This window comes from Scyliorhinus torazame, chromosome 13 (assembly GCF_047496885.1).
Source record: "Scyliorhinus torazame isolate Kashiwa2021f chromosome 13, sScyTor2.1, whole genome shotgun sequence".
NCBI lineage: Eukaryota > Metazoa > Chordata > Chondrichthyes > Carcharhiniformes > Scyliorhinidae > Scyliorhinus > Scyliorhinus torazame.
The window spans coordinates 34,967,340-34,985,658 of NC_092719.1; the positions used below are offsets into that span (position 1 = coordinate 34,967,340).

The window sequence follows — 18,319 nt, forward strand, 5'->3', positions numbered from 1 at the left end:
ATAAGTCCCCAGGGCCGGATGGGATCTACCCCAGAATACTGAAGGAGGCTGGAGAGGAAATTGCTGAGGCCTTGACAGAAATCTTTGGATCCTCGCTGTCTTCAGGGGATGTCCCGGAGGACTGGAGAATAGCCAATGTTGTTCCTCTGTTTAAGAAGGGTGGCAGGGATAATCCCGGGAACTACAGGCCGGTGAGCCTTACTTCAGTGGTAGGGAAATTACTGGAGAGAATTCTTCGAGACAGGATCTACTCCCATTTGGAAGCAAATGGACGTATTAGTGAGAGGCAGCACGGTTTTGTGAAGGGGAGGTCGTGTCTCACTAACTTGATAGAGTTTTTCGAGGAGGTCACTAAGATGATTGATGCAGGTAGGGCAGTAGATGTTGTCTATATGGACTTCAGTAAGGCCTTTGACAAGGTCCCTCATGGTAGACTAGTACAAAAGGTGAAGTCACACGGGATCAGGGGTGAACTGGCAAGGTGGATACAGAACTGGCTAGGCCATAGAAGGCAGAGGGTAGCAATGGAGGGATGCTTTTCTAATTGGAGGGCTGTGACCAGTGGTGTTCCACAGGGATCAGTGCTGGGACCTTTGCTCTTTGTAGTATATATAAATGATTTGGAGGAAAATGTAACTGGTCTGATTAGTAAGTTTGCAGACGACACAAAGGTTGGTGGAATTGCGGATAGCGATGAGGACTGTCTGAGGATACAGCAGGATTTAGATTGTCTGGAGACTTGGGCGGAGAGATGGCAGATGGAGTTTAACCTGGACAAATGTGAGGTAATGCATTTTGGAAGGGCTAATGCAGGTAGGGAATATACAGTGAATGGTAGAACCCTCAAGAGTATTGAAAGTCAAAGAGATCTAGGAGTACAGGTCCACAGATCACTGAAAGGGGCTACACAGGTGGAGAAGGTAGTCAAGAAGGCATACGGCATGCTTGCCTTCATTGGCCGGGGCATTGAGTATAAGAATTGGCAAGTCATGTTGCAGCTGTATAGAACCTTAGTTAGGCCACACTTGGAGTATAGTGTTCAATTCTGGTCGCCACACTACCAGAAGGATGTGGAGGCTTTAGAGAGGGTGCAGAAGAGATTTACCAGAATGTTGCCTGGTATGGAGGGCATAAGCTATGAGGAGCGATTGAATAAACTCGGTTTGTTCTCACTGGAACGAAGGAGGTTGAGGGGCGACCTGATAGAGGTATACAAAATTATGAGGGGCATAGACAGAGTGGATAGTCAGAGGCTTTTCCCCAGGGTAGAGGGGTCAATTACTAGGGGGCATAGGTTTAAGGTGAGAGGGGCAAAGTTTAGAGTAGATGTACGAGGCAAGTTTTTTACGCAGAGGGTAGTGGGTGCCTGGAACTCACTACCGGAGGAGGTAGTGGAGGCAGGGACGATAGGGACATTTAAGGGGCATCTTGACAAATATATGAATAGGATGGGAATAGAAGGATACGGACCCAGGAAGTGTAGAAGATTGTAGTTTAGTCGGGCAGTATGGTCGGCACGGGCTTGGAGGGCCGAAGGGCCTGTTCCTGTGCTGTACATTTCTTTGTTCTTTGTTCTTTGAGTTCTCGTTTTTCTCCTATGTCCATAAAGTCTACTCGCGAATAGACTTTTTTGTGCTGGGAAGGGCGTTGATCCCGAAGGTGAGGGGAACGGAGTATACGGCTATAGCCATTTCGGATCACGCTCCACACTGGGTAGACTTGGAGATAGGGGAGGAAACAGGAGGGCGCCCACCCTGGAGAATGGACATGGGACTAATGGCAGATGAGGGGGTGTGTCTAAGGGTGAGGGGGTGCATTGAAAAGTACTTGGAACTCAATGATAATGGGGAGGTCCAGGTGGGAGTGGTCTGGGAGGCGTTGAAGGCGGTGGTTAGAGGGGAGCTGATATCAATAAGGGCACATAAAGGGAAGCAGGAGAGTAAGGAACGGGAGCGGTTGCTGCAAGAACTTTTGAGGGTGGACAGACAATATGCGGAAGCACCGGAGGAGGGACTGTACAGGGAAAGGCAAAGGCTACATGTAGAATTTGACTTGCTGACTACGGGCACTGCAGAGGCACAATGGAGGAAGGCACAGGGTGTACAGTACGAATATGGGGAGAAGGCGAGCAGGTTGCTGGCACACCAATTGAGGAAAAGGGGAGCAGCGAGGGAAATAGGGGGAGTGAGGGATGAGGAAGGAGAGATGGAGCGGGGAGCGGAGAGAGTGAATGGAGGGTTCAAGACATTTTATAAAAAATTATATGAAGCTCAACCCCCGGATGGGAGGGAGAGAATGATGGGCTTCTTGGATCGGCTGGAATTTCCCAAGGTGGAAGAGCAGGAAAGGGTGGGACTGGGAGCACAGATCGAGATAGAAGAAGTGGTGAAAGGAATTAGGAGCATGCAGGCGGGAAAGGCCCCGGGACCGGATGGATTCCCAGTCGAATTCTATAGAAAATATGTGGACTTGCTCGCCCCGGTATTGACGAGGACCTTTAATGAGGCAAAGGACAGGGGACAACTGCCCCCGACTATGTCTGAAGCAACGATATCGCTTCTCTTAAAGAAGGAAAAGGACCCGCGGGTCCTATAGACCTATTTCCCTCCTAAATGTAGATGCCAAGATCCTGGCCAAGGTAATGGCAATGAGAATAGAGGAATGTGTCCCGGGGGTGGTCCACGAGGACCAAACTGGGTTTGTGAAGGGGAGACAGCTGAACACGAATATACGGAGGCTGTTAGGGGTAATGATGATGGTCCCACCAGAGGGGGAACCGGAGATAGTAGTGGCGATGGATGCCGAGAAAGCATTTGATAGAGTGGAGTGGGATTATTTGTGGGAGGTGTTGAGGAGATTTGGTTTTGGAGAGGGGTATGTTAGATGGGTGCAGCTGTTGTATAGGGCCCCGATGGCGAGCGTGGTCACGAATGGACGGGGATCTGCATATTTTCGGCTCCATAGAGGGACAAGGCAGGGATGCCCTCTGTCCCCATTATTGTTTGCACTGGCGATTGAGCCCCTGGCGATAGCGTTGAGGGGTTCCAAGAAGTGGAGGGGAGTACTTAGAGGAGGAGAAGAACACCGGGTATCTTTGTATGCGGACGATTTGCTACTATACGTGGCAGACCCGGCGGAGGGGATGCCAGAAATAATACGGATACTTGGGGAGTTTGGGGATTTTTCAGGGTATAAATTGAACATGGGGAAAAGTGAGTTGTTTGTGGTGCATCCAGGGGAGCAGAGTAGAGAAATAGAGGACCTACCGTTGAGGAAGGTAACAAGGGACTTTCGTTACCTGGGGATCCAGATAGCCAAGAATTGGGGCACATTGCATAGGTTAAATTTAACGCGGTTGGTGGAACAAATGGAGGAGGATTTCAAGAGATGGGATATGGTATCCCTGTCACTGGCAGGGAGGGTGCAGGCGGTTAAGATGGTGGTCCTCCCGAGATTCCTCTTTGTGTTTCAGTGCCTCCCGGTGGTGATCACGAAGGCTTTTTTTAAAAGGATTGAAAAGAGCATCATGGGTTTTGTGTGGGCCGGGAAGACCCCGAGAGTGAGGAAGGGATTCTTACAGCGTAGCAGGGATAGGGGGGGGGCTGGCACTACCGAGCCTAAGTGAGTATTATTGGGCCGCTAATATTTCAATGGTGAGTAAGTGGATGGGAGAGGAGGAGGGAGCGGCGTGGAAGAGATTAGAGAGGGCGTCCTGTAGGGGGACTAGCCTACAGGCTATGGTGACAGCCCCATTGCCGTTCTCACCGAGGAACTACACCACAAGCCCGGTGGTGGTGGCTACACTGAAGATTTGGGGACAGTGGAGACGGCATAGGGGAAAGACTGGAGCCTTCGGGGGGTCCCCGATAAGAAACAACCATAGGTTTGCCCCGGGGGGAATGGATGGGGGATATGGAATGTGGCAAAGAGCAGGAATAACGCAACTGAAAGATCTGTTTGTGGATGGGAAGTTCGCGAGTCTGGGAGCGCTGACCGAGAAATATGGGTTGCCCCAAGGGAATGCATTCAGGTATATGCAACTGAGGGCTTTTGCGAGGCAACAGGTGAGGGAATTCCCGCAGCTCCCGACACAAGAGGTGCAGGACAGAGTGATCTCAAAGACATGGGTGGGGGATGGTAAGGTGTCAGATATATATAGGGAAATGAGGGACGAAGGGGAGACTATGGTAGATGAACTAAAAGGGAAATGGGAAGAAGAGCTGGGGGAGGAGATCGAGGAGGGGCTGTGGGCAGATGCCCTAAGCAGGGTAAACTCGTCGTCCTCGTATGCCAGGCTAAGCCTGATTCAGTTTAAGGTATTACACAGGGCGCATATGACTGGAGCACAGCTCAGTAAATTTTTTGGGGTGGAGGATAGGTGTGCGAGGTGCTCGAGAAGCCCAGCGAATCATACCCATATGTTTTGTTCATGCCCGGCACTACAGGGGTTTTGGATGGGGGTGACAAAGGTGCTTTCAAAAGTAGTGGGGGTCCGGGTCGAACCAAGCTGGGGTTGGCTATATTTGGGGTTGCACAAGAGCCGGGAGTGCAGGAGGCGAGAGAGGCCGATGTTTTGGCCTTTGCGTCCCTAGTAGCCCGGCGCAGGATATTGTTAATGTGGAAAGAAGCCAGGCCCCCGGGGGTGGAGACCTGGATAAATGACATGGCAGGGTTTATAAAGCTAGAGCGGATTAAGTTCGTTCTAAGGGGGTCGGCTCAAGGGTTCACCAGGCGGTGGCAACCGTTTGTCGAATACCTCGCAGAAAGATAGATGGAATGGAAAAAAGAAGGCAGCAGCAGCAGCCCAGGATCGGGGGGGGGGGGGGGGGGGGAGAGGAGGAACCAGAAGGCTCTCAGGGTTGTTAATATATACTGTATAATATGTATAGGTCGTTGCTACAGATAATTATATATTGGACTGTTAAATTATATTTTTGGAGAGTGTTATTTGTGATAAGGCAGTTGCCAATTAGGGTTAGTTTTCATTTTTGTTATTTATTATTTATTCATTTTCTGTTTATAAAATAGGTCATTGTTATTTGTGTTGTTATAATATTGTGTAAAGGATGCACAATGTACTGTGTTGGTTGACCAAAAATTTTCAATAAAATATTTATAAAAAAAAAAGACTATGGAGCTCCAGATCGCCCCGGAGTGTCTGCGAATCAGCCCCCACGCAGCAAACTCAGCGGCCACTTTTAAACACTGGCTAGCGTGTTTTGAGGGATACCTCCGAACGGCCCCGGCAGACCTACGGAAGACCAGAAAATGCAGGTCCTGCATTCCAGGGTGAGCCGGAAATCTACACGCTCATAGAAGACGCGGAGGATTTCCCGGCGGCGCTCACCATGCTGAGAGGGATCTATATTCGGCCCGTCAATCAGGTCTACGCACGCCACCAACTCGCGATGAGACGACAAATCCCCGGGGAATCGCTGGACATGTTCTACAGCGCGCTGCTCATACTGGGGAGGAACTGCAACTGCCCACCGGTGACGGTTAACGAACATACGGAACTCCTCATCCGGGATGCTTTCGTAGCAGGTATGACCTCATGCCAAATTCGCCAAAAGAGACTCACTGGGGCTCATGGAGGCACGGACCCTTGCGGCCTCCCTCGATGTGGCATCGCAGAATGCCCGCGCTTACGCCCCCAACCGCGCGGCAACCCCTTGGGCTCCGTGGACCGCCACCGCGACCGACTCCCCGGCACACCCCATCCCCCCGCAAGCCTGCGCGGCCAGAGCACCAGACCACCTGGGGGGGCCCCGCTGCTACTTTTGCGGGCAGTCAAAACACCCCCGGTAGCGCTGCCCGGCCCGCTCGGCCATCTGTAAAGGTTGCGGCAAGAAAGGGCACTATTCAGCGGTGTGCCAGTCCCGGGGGATCGCCACAATCTCCGGGGGAGAACTGGGACCACAGACTCAACCCCCCTAACGATCCATGTGCGGCCAACGGGCGCTGCCATTGTGTCCCGGACTCCATGCGGGGGGATTGGGCACCGCCATCTTGTGCCCCTCCCCCGGCCACGTGCGATTCATGGGCGTGGCCATTTTGTCTGCCCCCGGCCGCGTGCCATCCGTGGAAGCCGCCATCTTGGCTGACAGCCAAGGACCCCAGCATGGACGGCTCCACGGGGCATGAAGAAAACGCCCCGATGCAGCAACCGTGGCTGACTTTGGTGACCCTGGACCAGTCGCGGCCCCGGATGCTCCAAACGGCAACGACGACGGTGCTGGTTAATGGCTACGAAACGCCATGCCTGATCGACTCTGGGAGCACGGAAAGTTTTATCCACCCGGATACGGTATGATGCTGTTTTCTTTCAATCCACCCGAGTACCCAAAAGATTTTTCTGGCAGCAGGATCCCATTCCGTAGAAATCAAAGGGTTCTGCATCGCGAACCTCACGGTGCAGGGGAGGGAGTATAAGAATTACCGACTTTATGTCCTCCCCCACCTCTGCGCTCCCTCACTTCTGGGGTTAGATTTTCAGTGTAACCTCCAGAGTTTAACATTCCAATTCGGCGGCCCTATACCCCCACTTACTATCTGCGGCCTCGCGACCCTCAAGGTTGAACCGCCTTCCCTGTTTGCGAACCTCACCCGGATTGCAAACCCGTCGCCACTAGGAGCAGACAGTACAGCGCCCAGGACCGAACATTAATCCGGTCAGAAGTCCAGCGTCTGCTGAAAAAAGGCATAATCCAGGCCAGCAATAGTCCCTGGAGAGCTCAGGTGGTAGTTGTAAAGACCGGGGAGAAGCAGAGGATGGTCAGACTATAGTCAAACCATCAATAGGTACACGCAGCTGGATGCGTACCCTCTCCGCATATCCAACATGGTCAATCGGATTGCACAGTACAAGGTCTTTTCCACCGTGGACCTTAAGTCCGCATATCACCAGATCCCCATCCGCCCGAGCGACCGCAAGTACACTGCCTTCGAAGCAGACGGGCAGCTCTACCACCTTTTAAGGGTTCCATTCGGCGTCACTAACGGAGTCTCGGTCTTCCAACGGGAGATGGACCGAATGGTTGACCAGCACGGTTTACAGGCCACGTTCCCGTATCTTGACAACGTCACCATCTGCGGCCATGACCAGCAGGACCACGACGTCAAACTCCGCAGATTCCTCCAGTCCGCTAACGCCCTGAAACTCACTTACAACAGGGAAAAATGCGTGTTTAGCACCGACCGTCTAGCCATCCTTGGCTACGTAGTGCGTAATGGAGTCATAGGCCCCGACCTTGAACGCATGCGCCCCCTTATGGAGTTCCCCCTCCCCCACTGCTCCAAGGCCCTGAAAAGCTGCCTGAGCTTCTTCTCTTTTACGCCCAGTGGGTCCCCAACTACGCGGACAAGCCCCCCCGCTAATTCAGTCCACGACCTTCCCCCTGTTGACAGAGGCCTGCCAGGCCTTCAGCCGCATCAAAGCGGATATCGCAAAGGCCACGATGCACGCAATCGACGAGTCCCTCCCCTTCCAAGTCGAGAGTGACGCATCCGACGTAGCTCTGGCGGCCATTCTCAACCAAGCGGGCAGACCCGTGGCCTTTTTCTCCTGTACCCTCCATGCTTCAGAAATCCGCCACTCCTCAGTGGAAAAGGAAGCCCAAGCCATAGTAGAAGCTGTGCGGCATTGGAGGCATTACCTGGCCGGTAGGAGATTCACTCTCCTCACTGACCAACGGTCGGTAGCCTTCATGTTCGATAATGCGCAGCGGGGCAAGATCAAGAACGACAAGATCTTGCGGTGGAGGATCGAACTCTCCATATATAACTATGAAATCTTGTATCGTCCCGGAAAGCTGAACGAGCCGTCCGATGCCCTATCCCATGCCACCGCACAAGTGGACCGTCTCCAAGCCCTACACGAGGACCTCTGCCACCCGGGGGTCACTCGGTTCTACCACTCCGTGAAGACCCGCAACCTCCCCTACTCCGTCGAGGAGGTCCGAACAGCCACCAGGAACTGCCAAATCTGCGCAGAGTGCAAGCTGCACTTTTTCAGGCCAGATAGAGCGCACCTGATAAAGGCTTCCCGTCCCTTTGAGCGCCTCAGTCTGGACCTCAAAGGCCCCCTCCCCTCCACCGATCGCAACTCGTACTTCCTGAAAGTGGTTGACGAATACTCCCGTTTTCCTTTCGCCATCCCCTGTCCCGACATGACCGCGGCCACGGTCATTAAAGCCCTCTGCACCATCTTTACACTGTTCGGTTTCCCCGCCTACATCCATAGCGATAGGGGGTCCTCCTTCATGAGCGACGAACTGCATCAATTCCTGCTCAGCAAGGGCATCGCCTCGAGCAGGACCACCAGTTACAACCCCCGGGGGAACGGTCAGGTAGAGAGGGAGAACGGAACGGTCTGGAAGACCGTCCTACTGACCCTACGATCCAGACGTCTCCCAGTTTCCCGTTGGCAGGAAGTCCTCCCAGATGCCCTTCACTCCATCCGGTCACTGCTGTGTACAACTAATCAAACGCCTCACGAGCGCCTCCTTGTCTTCCCGAGGAAGTCCTCCTCCGGAACGTCACTTCCGACCTGGCTGGCAGCCCCGCAACCCATCCTGCTCCGAAAGCATGTGCGGGCGCACAAATCGGACCCGTTGGTCGAGAGGGTTCATCTCCTCCATGCGAACCCTCAATACGCCTACGTGGCATATCCCGACGCCCGACAGGACACGGTCTCCCTGCGGGACCTGGCGCCCGCCGGAGCTCCCCACAACACCAGTCACCCCCTCCCTCCCGCCGGCGCACCCCACTGCCGCTCCCTTCCCGGGTGGATCGGTCCTCCTCCCGTGCCCGCCCCGGGATAGTGAAACAGAAACAAACATCGCGACACTCCCAGAGACAACAGTGCCCGAGCCAGCGCCTGCACCACCACCGGGGCTGAGACGATCGGCAAGGACGACCAGGGCACCCATTCGACTCATCGAATCTGCGTGACAAAGCAAGATCTGTAAATAATTCAGTGGCCCAGTAAAAGCGGCATTGTAAATAGTTAACAGTTGATATCGTTGCATAGCCACTGTGTTAATGGAATCCCAGTACCGAGCTTGTAAACCCCTACCACCATGCGACCCACCACCCCGCCGGGTTCTTTTTTAACAAGGGGTGAATATGGTGGTATGTATTAGGGGTAGTACAGTACCCAGTGATATCGAGAGGCTATTGGTGGACAGACACTGGGTCCTGATTGGGTCTGCCACCTACTGGCTCCACCCAGTAAGGCGGAGTATAAGAACCCGGGTTCTCCCAGCAGCCGCATTCTGTAACCGAGCTGCTGGGGAACAGGTCTGCGTAATAAAGCCATCGATTGACTTCATCTCATCTTGCCTCGTGAGTGATTGATTGTGCGACATGGAGTTTGCACATTCTCCCCATGTCTGCATGGATTTCACCCCCAAAATCCCAAAGATGTGAAGGTTAGGTGGATTGGCCACACTAAATTGCCCCTTAATTGGAAAAAATAATTGGATACTCTACATTTATTTTTAAAAAACATTAACACAGCAATGAAGCTACTGTGAAAATCTACTAGTCGCCACACCCTGGCGCCTGCTCGGGTACACTGAAGGAGAATTCAGAATGTCTAATTCAAGTAAATAGCTCTTTGTTTGAGACAATTTATTTCCATTATTCTTGAGATTTGAAAAGTTGGCCCACGAACCACTACTGAAAATAAACATACTTAAAATTGTGCAAGATAAATGGCCCTTAAACCACTGGAATGAGCTCTGAGGAAACAGTTAATGCTAAGTATTTTATGAAGTCAAAAAAGGCAAAAGCCACAACTAGCAGCTTGCTTCAATTAATGATTGGAGCTGATAATCCTTGGTTGTCAAGGTTACAATCCAAGGGATAATGCACAAGCTACTCTGTCTACTTAAGATAAACAGTCCTTGGAGTGAACTAAGAGAAAGGCATTATTATCTGGTAGATAATTACCTCTGCTCTATCATGTTCTAATGGACTTTTTAAGATTTGTTTACTGGCCTCTTTCTTTCTTTATCCCTTCATGTTGCATTCAAATGGCTGTTACATATAGGTTTTTACGCATCATCTTTATTTCTTTACTACACTCACTACCACTCTCTTTGGCTTTTACATCGTGAAATCTTTTGTTAATTGAACAATCCGGCCCTCCAACCTCATACAGGCCATCCCTTTTGTTCATCCTGCCCTCCCCCTTTACAGGCATAAAAACTCATTCCTTCTTCAGTTCTGTAGAAAGCTCATTGACCTGAAACATTGGGATCTTCTGGTCCTGCCGAAGTCAGTGGAGTTTTGAACGGTTTGCCACATTTTACACCCCTGCCCAGCCACAATGATAAAATTCTGCTCATTAATGGATTCTCTTCACAAATGTTGCCTGACCTGCTGAGTACTTCAGGCATTTTGTTTTTATTTTAGAATTCCAGCATCCACAGTATTTAACTTTTGCTAAATTATCTGGTGGTGTCTGACCTAACAGGCAAATTTAAAAGAATTCAACATCTAATCAGCAAATCTGGTGTTTACTGAATACTTATAATTGGCTCACTACAAGTGCTTGACATGTCTGCTTCAGGTGACTGATACTTAAAATGTTGCCTTGCGATAAAATTAGTCATCTTGATTGGCCACTTGGATAAAGGAAGTTGCGATAACCCTCACGAGGTCCACAGGGGAATCGTTGATTGATCTCCCAGTGGGCTTTGTAGAATACGAGTTCCTGTGGTGAGCGGGCAGAGGCCCGCCCAAGCTGGGGCTCGTTAGCAGAAACTATAAATGTAGCTACCAGACCAGCAGTTCCCGATAGACCTGGGCTGGGATGCTTGTTTTGTGTGCTGGAATAGTAGGTGGGATTCTCCAACCCTGCGGCAAGTCGGAGAATTGCCTGCGGGTCGCGCAAATCGCGTCACGCCGCCCTGACGACGGCACGTGATTACCCGCAGAGCAGAGAATCGGCAGCATTGGCGCCGGCGTGGTTGGCGCGGCACCGGTCACATGCCGCTCTTCGTGGCCGGCCCACTGATTCTCCGGCCTGGATGGGCCGAGCGGCCGTAAGAAAAGAGCCAAGTCCCGCCGGCGCCGTTCTAACCTGCTCTGGGCCGGCGGGACCTCGGCGTGTAAGGGTTGGGTGGCAGCCTTGGGGGGGGGGGGGGTCCGACCCTGGGGGGGCCTCCGATGTGGCCTGGCCCGCGATCGGGGCCCGCCAATCAGCGGGTTGGCCTCTGTGGCTGGTGGCCTCCTTTCCTACGCGCCGGCCCCTGTAGTCCTGCGCCATGTTGCGTCGGGGCCGGCGCGTTGGAGGATGCCACTGCACATGCGCGCGTTGGCGCCAGTGCCACTGCGCATGTCCTCGTTGGCGCCGGCCCAACTGTGCAGATCCCGCGACGCACAGTTCACGCCGGGATCTGCAGTTGGAGTGGCGCAAACCGCTCCAGAACCGTGCTGGCCCCCTGGAGGGGCCAGAATTAGACGTGGGAGCGGCCCGTTCACGCCGTCGTAAATCGTGAAGGCATTTACGACGGTGTGGACACTCTGCTCGGGATTGGAGAATCCCGCCCAGCAGCTTTATTTTCAGTTTAAAATAAACCAGCTTGGCTTTTCAATCCATGCCTCCTGGAATTATTTCAGAAGTGTGTGCATGTAAGAGGAAAGCCAACAGCACCAATGGAGATGTTTTTATGCTGTAAATCATCTGGGCGTCCAGTTAGACCAAAGATATGCACCTTTCACTGAACTCACAGAGGGAGACTTTTAGAGGGAGACTGTTAAATAAAATGGACACTTCTGCTGGGCTTGCTTTATGAAGTGCTTCTGTGTTTTAGTTTAATTTACAATTTCACTTTAAAGCTGCTTGCTGATTATCCTTGGGCCTTTCAATCACATCTGCAGCCATCGATCTGCTTAACTGCTCCTCAACCTTACACTCAGAGCAGAACCTTTATTCCACCACCTCAGTCAATCCCCTGATCTTTCACGAGTTTCACTTATTCAAAAGTCTACTAACTTGCAGCGTGACCTAATACTTCAAATCCCATTCGCCCATCTGCCAAGTGTTCGCTGATCTATACTGTCTGGCAACACTTCATTTTTTGAATTATAATCCTCGTTTCATGTGCCCCTATTTCCTCGCCCTTCCCTATCTCTGTAACCACCTCCAGCCTAACTGTTCCAGATCTCTGTTCTTCCAATTCTCGTGCATGGCAGATTTTCTTTGCTCCATCACTGGTAATTGTACATTCAGTTGTCTGAGCCTCAAGCAGTGGAATTCGTTCCCTATGCCTCTCTCCTCCATTAAAATGTTCCTTAAAGCCTACATATAATATGTAGCCTAAATTGCTTCATAACCAAGCTAATGTCACTTGAGTTTTCCATGTTTATTTGCGCACTTTTTGATGAGTGTGTTATATAAATAAGAATGCCCCTATGCATATCCTTCCTAAAGAACAAAAGGGCTGGAAATCTGCTCTCACATTTTTTAATTCTGTTGTTTCACTAACTGCCAGTAATTACAGATAAACTGTTGTGGGTAACTTATCCTCCAATTTTCTTTTTTATCCTGTGGAAAGTGTCTGTCTCTGCTCTTAGCTACAATGGATTGATTGATTAGTCGATGTGGTCGGTTGCAGACATGAAACTTCCTATCACCATATGCTCGAGTTCTCCAGTGCACTGTCCACCATAAAACCCTGATTGAGATGATTGACCATCTACCACCACAACCATTTTCTCTTGTGCAAGGTATGACTCCAACCAGTGAAGGGTTTTCCCCGATTCCCATTGGCTTCAATTTTGCAAGGGCTTATTGATGCCACACGCAGTCTAATGTGGCCTTGATATCAAAGGCAGTCACCTTACCTATGAAGTTCAGCTCTTTTGTCCATGTTTGAATCAAGGCCGTAATGAGGTCATGAGCTGAGAGTCCCCAACAGAACCCAAACTTAGCATGTTATTGCTAAGCAAGTGCCGCTTGATAGGGTGGCATGGTAGCATAGTGGTTAGCACTGTTGCTTCACGGCGCCAGAGTCCCAGGTTTGATTCCCGGCTTGGGTCACTGTCTGTGCGGAGTTTGCACATTCTCCCTATGTCTGCATGAGTTTCCTCCGGGTGCCCCGGTTTCCTCCCACAAGTCTCGAAAGACATATTATTATTTTGTTGATCCCATCCATCACTTTACTGATGATTGAAAATAGCCTGATAGGGTGGTAATTAACCCGCTTGGCTATGTCCTGCTTTTTGTGTACAGGACTTACCTGGGTAGAAACCAGTATTGTAGCTGTAATGGAACCGCTTGACAAGGGGCACGGCAAGTCTTCAGTATTGTTGCCCGAATATTGTCAGGGCTCACAGCCTTTGTAGTATCCAGTCCCTTCAGCAGTTTCTTGATATCATGTGGAGTGAATCAAATTGGTTGAAGACTGTCATCCGTGATGCTGGAGACCTTCAAAGGATCCACTTGGCACATCTGGCTAGAGGTTATAACAAATGCTTCAGTATTATCTTTTGCACTGATGGGCTACGCTCCTCGATCATTGAGGATGAGGATGTTTGTGGAGGCTCCTGTGGATAGCATGGTAGCACAAGTGGATAGCACTGTGTCTTCACAGCGCCAGGGTCCCAGGTTCGATTCCCCGCTGGGTCACTGTCTGTGCGGAGTCTTCACATTCTCCCGTGTCTGCGTGGGTTTCCTCCAGGTGCTCCGGTTTCCTCCCACAGTCCAAAGAAGTGAAGGTTAGGTGGATTGGCCATGCTAAATCGCCCTTAGTGTCCAAAAAAGGTTAGGAGCAATTATTGTTACGGGGATAGGGTGGAAGTGAGGGCTTAAGTGGGTTGGTGCAGACTCGATTGGCTGAATGGCCTCCTTCTGCATTGTATGTTCTATGTTCTCCTCCAATGAGTTGTTTACTTGTCCGTCACCACTCATGGCTGGATGTAGCAGGTCTGCAGAGCTTAATCTGATCCATTGGTTGTGGAATCACTTAGCTCTGTCTATCACTTGCTGTTTATACTGTTTGGCACATAAGTAGTCCTATGTTGCAGCTTCACCAGGTTGACACCTCATTTTATTTAGGTATGTCTGCTGCTGCTCCTGCTGCATATACAATGTGCAGTTTCTAATAATTTTGGAGTTCATATCAGTTTGACTCCATCGGTAGCATTTTTACCAGAGTCACAATGTTATGGGTTCAAACTCTATTAGCTCTTGATCACATTACCAGAGAGAGCACTGAGTTTTCAGAGGTGCTTTCTTTCAGATGCCATGCTAAACCTGATCTGTCTGCTCCAATGGATGTAAAATATCTCTTGCCACTATTTGAGGAGGAGTGACTTCTTCCAATGTTCTAGCCAACATTTCTCCTTCAACCAGCATCATCTAAAACAGATTATGTGATAACACACTCATTTGCTGTGTAGGTCCTTGTACACAAATTAGGTTGCCTCAGTAAAAAAAATGCAAATAATGACTGTACCTCAAGAGTAATCCTTTGGTCACCTCCCGATATGAACTGGATCGGGCTCATCGGTCGTGGAGGCCTGTACCAAAGGCGAGTGAGCCGCCAAGGGCAGTGACTCTGTGCTTCCGTATGTACAGGGTGAAGGAGAAGGTCCTGAGCTGGGCCAAGCAGAAGCGGGTGGTGCAGTGGGCTGGAGCTGGTATACGTGTATACCAGGACTTTACGGTGGAGCTGGCAAGGAGGCGGGCTGCCTTCAACCGGGTGAAGAGGGCACTGTACATTAGCAAGGTGCGGTGCGGCATTGTATATCCAGCGAAGCTGAGGGTGACTTACAAGCTCAGGGACTTTTATTTTGGAACGGCGGAAGCAACGGAGGAGTTTGCGAAAGCAGAAGGACTGTGGCAGAACTGACAAATTGAGGAATGGCCATGTGCCGATGTAACCTCATGACTGTATTTTCTTCTTTTTTGTATCACTGCGCGCGTAGAGGGTGTAGAAATTAAAGGAGCCAAGGTGGTATATATTTGGACAAGGGAAGGGACGGGACTTTCACTCGAAATGAGAGTTCTTTGGGGTGTAGGTGGATATGCGGGGTTTGTGTGCTAAAAGGGGATCTTTAGGCTTTCCTGGGGCCGGGCAAGTGGGAAAGGGACCTGGGCGGGGGCCTCCACGCTGGCCGGTTTGTGCCGGCCAGTGAACGAGAGTGAGGTGGGGGGAGGGGCTGCGGTCATCGGAGCCTGGCAGAACAGGGTCCGAGTGGTCTAGCCGGGGTGGAAAGTTGGGGGGGAAGGATCCAAGGGTGGGGAGGAGTTTTACAAGAGGCAGTGGACGGGAGGAGCTGGAGACCTGGGGTGGGGTGGGGGGGGGGGGGGGGGGGGGGGGGGGAGGCTGTGTAAGATTAAGGGTGACTACGGGTAATCCCTGATTCCTTTTTGTCATTTGTTTATGTAAACATGCGGGTTGAGGTTTGGGGGGTAGATGGGATCGTTGTTATTATGGGGACTGACATTTCTTGCTGATTATTGTTTATTGTTGATGGATGTAAATGTGGGAGAAAATGTGAAAATGGAGGAGAATTTAAAAAAAAATTTTTAAGAGAGTAATCCTTTGGTCATAATTTTAACATTTTGGGACTTGAAAGGAAGGCGAAACGCACTATCGTGCACAGTGGGATGCAAAAATGAGGAAGCAGTTCTACTGCAAGATATTTTGACTTAAAACACAATAATGTCTCATTACCTTCAACTCTTCTTGGTTAGCAACACTCATGGAGAGATTATTCAGGACATTCATTGCCTTAACTTTGACTGATGTGACTTCATCAGACAAGCAATTGGCAACAATATTGAGACCACCAAGTTTGCGAATCAGATCCTGAAAATATAAAGGCAGAAGTCAATTTAAAGAATTCTTACAATCTAATTTTAGGAAAATCAATGTAGTATTTTTGTTCAAATGTAATTTTAAACAATTAAACAATGTAATGCCATTTGAAGTTTATTTCAACAAAGAGAAATGATGGGCTGGATTCTCCGATTTTGGGGCTATGCCAGGAGAATCCGTGGCGTTGTACGTGGGAAAAATTGGCGTGGCCCCAGCATCGATCCTCCGACTGGTGGGAGGCTAGCAGCCACGCCACGTAAATCACACAGCCTTCTCAATATAAACGCCTGGAGAATTGCCGGGTCCTTGGCTGTGCATGGGCTTGGCGACGACCTGCAGCGGTCGCGTCATACAACATAGCGCCAGCCGTGCACGGACCCGACCTGCCAGATAGTACCCACCTGGACACCACCTCGCCACCCCCACCAATGCTCCCAGCCCTCGCCGAGGCCTCCCCGGACAGCAGCACGGTCCCTGCCCGACTGTTGGCAGCGCTGGACACAGTTCGCAGCCGCCACACCGGGTTCCCGACCGCTGAGACCATGAGTCAACCTCACGATCGGGAACTCAGCCCATCGGGGTGGAGCATCGGGGAGTGCTTTCAGGTAACACCTACGATTCCATCGTAAAAAGGGTTCCTCCGTCGAATCGCCGATTACAAAATCGGCTTCAGGGAATGGAGAATCCCGTCGATGTGTATTTTGTTTGTGCATCTGGAAAATGTTGACAAAATCTGGTATGTAAAGAATAAATGTGTATACTAAGTACAGGTATATGGTTTTAACAACTTTGCTCTATTTTCTACCATCTTGATATCAGAAGGGATCCTTAAAATTTGTTTCACTTTTTTTAAATGGATGACAAATGTAACTTGGTGTACCTGATTTGTAGTGAATGCAGCACTGTTACCCAGAGTCACCAATGTTTGTTCTCGGGTGGAAGATTCAGAGGTACCCTGAAGTAGGCCTAGAACTACTTGTAAATGTTGCTGTTCCAGACTATCAGGAGATTTTGTAAGCACACACCCTGGGAGGAGAGGAGGAAACAACACATCAATGTTTGTAAAACAAAATCTTTCAGTCACTTTGTCATTCTTTTCCTACTGAGAAGAGTTAGTCTCAATTTTTGGATAAGAATGTGAAAAAAACACAAAAGACATCTGTCGAAGACTGATGAGGGTCAATAAAGCAACCTAGACCAAAGACTAAAGACAAGTGCAATGGCAATGAACATTTTAGGACATAATTTACTTCAATGACCCTAGAGTTAACTTTCTGTGTTTAGTTGATAATCTCCAAGCTGATTTGTACACCTGGGCAGGAACAAGACCGAAGGTGAAAGGCTGTAAATAACTCTTTCAGCAAAGAGCTCAGTCACCCACCTTGAAGCTTTTATGAAAGGTCAGAATGTGTGTAATAAAAAAAGCACAGAATTAGCTGAAAACTTGTGCTATTCTAATGGTGTATCCACACTTCCAACAGAGAGGTTTCACCAAGCCATAATTATCTAGAATTTTGCAATCCATTATCTCTCACTGAAAACAGTTGTGAAGTAATCATCTTAGTTCTACACTTATTAAAATCAGCAACAGTGACAACTTTGCTGCATTTAAGTCAAACTTCATGCCATTGCGACTTAGACTGAAAAACAATGGAGCTGTAGATCTGGCAGTGGCATGATTTATGAATTTGCATTTGAGGAAGCAGGTTGTATTATTTCTCATTTTTTCCAGATTTTGTGAAATTTGACACAAGCCACCCAAAAGCTCTTGATTATTGACACAAATTCCCATGTAAGGAACATCATCCAAGAACAATCACAGACAGTGACCTTCGTACTACTGGCTGCTTAAAGTCTTGCCCTTAAAGAGACCGTAAGCATTTGTTGCACAATCCAAAGAGCAGTTGAAGATAAGAGCAATTAAAAGTCTGCTCAAATAAATAATAATTTTTGTTATAGTTTAGAAGTCTGATCATTAGTTTACATCTCAATAATTTGCATCCAGTTTCAAGAAAACAATACATGAGAATCTCAAGGAGGGGCAGCATGGTGGTGTAATGGTTAGCACTGCTGTGTCACGGCACCGAGGACCCGGGTTCGATCCCGGGTCACTATCCTTATGGAATTTGCACATTCTCCCCATGTCTGTGTGGGTTTCACCCCCACAACCCAAAGATGTGCCGGGTAGGTGGATTGGCACACTAAATCGCCCCTTAATTGGAAAGAAAAAAGAATTGGGTACCCTAATTTTTTTTTTAAAATGAGCATCTCAAGGAATTGAAATATTAAATACAATTGCAAAAATGGAATATTATTTTTTCAAAATATTATTTACAAGTAAATTTAATTAGCATATTTATAATTACTTGAGCTGAAAACACAAATCTCGAACTAAATTAGAAGTAATTACTAGATTTTAAGAGATTTTCAATCGGTGACAAGTTAGCATTCCTTTATAGCAGTTAGCCATTGATAAGACAACT

The 18,319-nt window shown here is 49.5% G+C and overlaps 1 protein-coding gene across 2 annotated transcripts in view; it reads right to left on the bottom strand.

Annotated features, from left to right (window-relative positions):
• armc10 (armadillo repeat containing 10) overlaps positions 1 to 18,319 on the bottom strand; it is a 59,860-nt gene that overhangs the window by 37,764 nt on the left and 3,777 nt on the right. For both annotated transcript variants that reach the window (XM_072471329.1, XM_072471328.1), the window contains exons 2-3: positions 16,717 to 16,862; positions 15,693 to 15,827 (exon numbers count right to left, since the gene is read on the bottom strand). In XM_072471329.1, the coding sequence (XP_072327430.1) occupies positions 15,693 to 15,827; positions 16,717 to 16,862 (281 nt within the window). The remainder of the gene's footprint in view (positions 1 to 15,692; positions 15,828 to 16,716; positions 16,863 to 18,319) is intronic.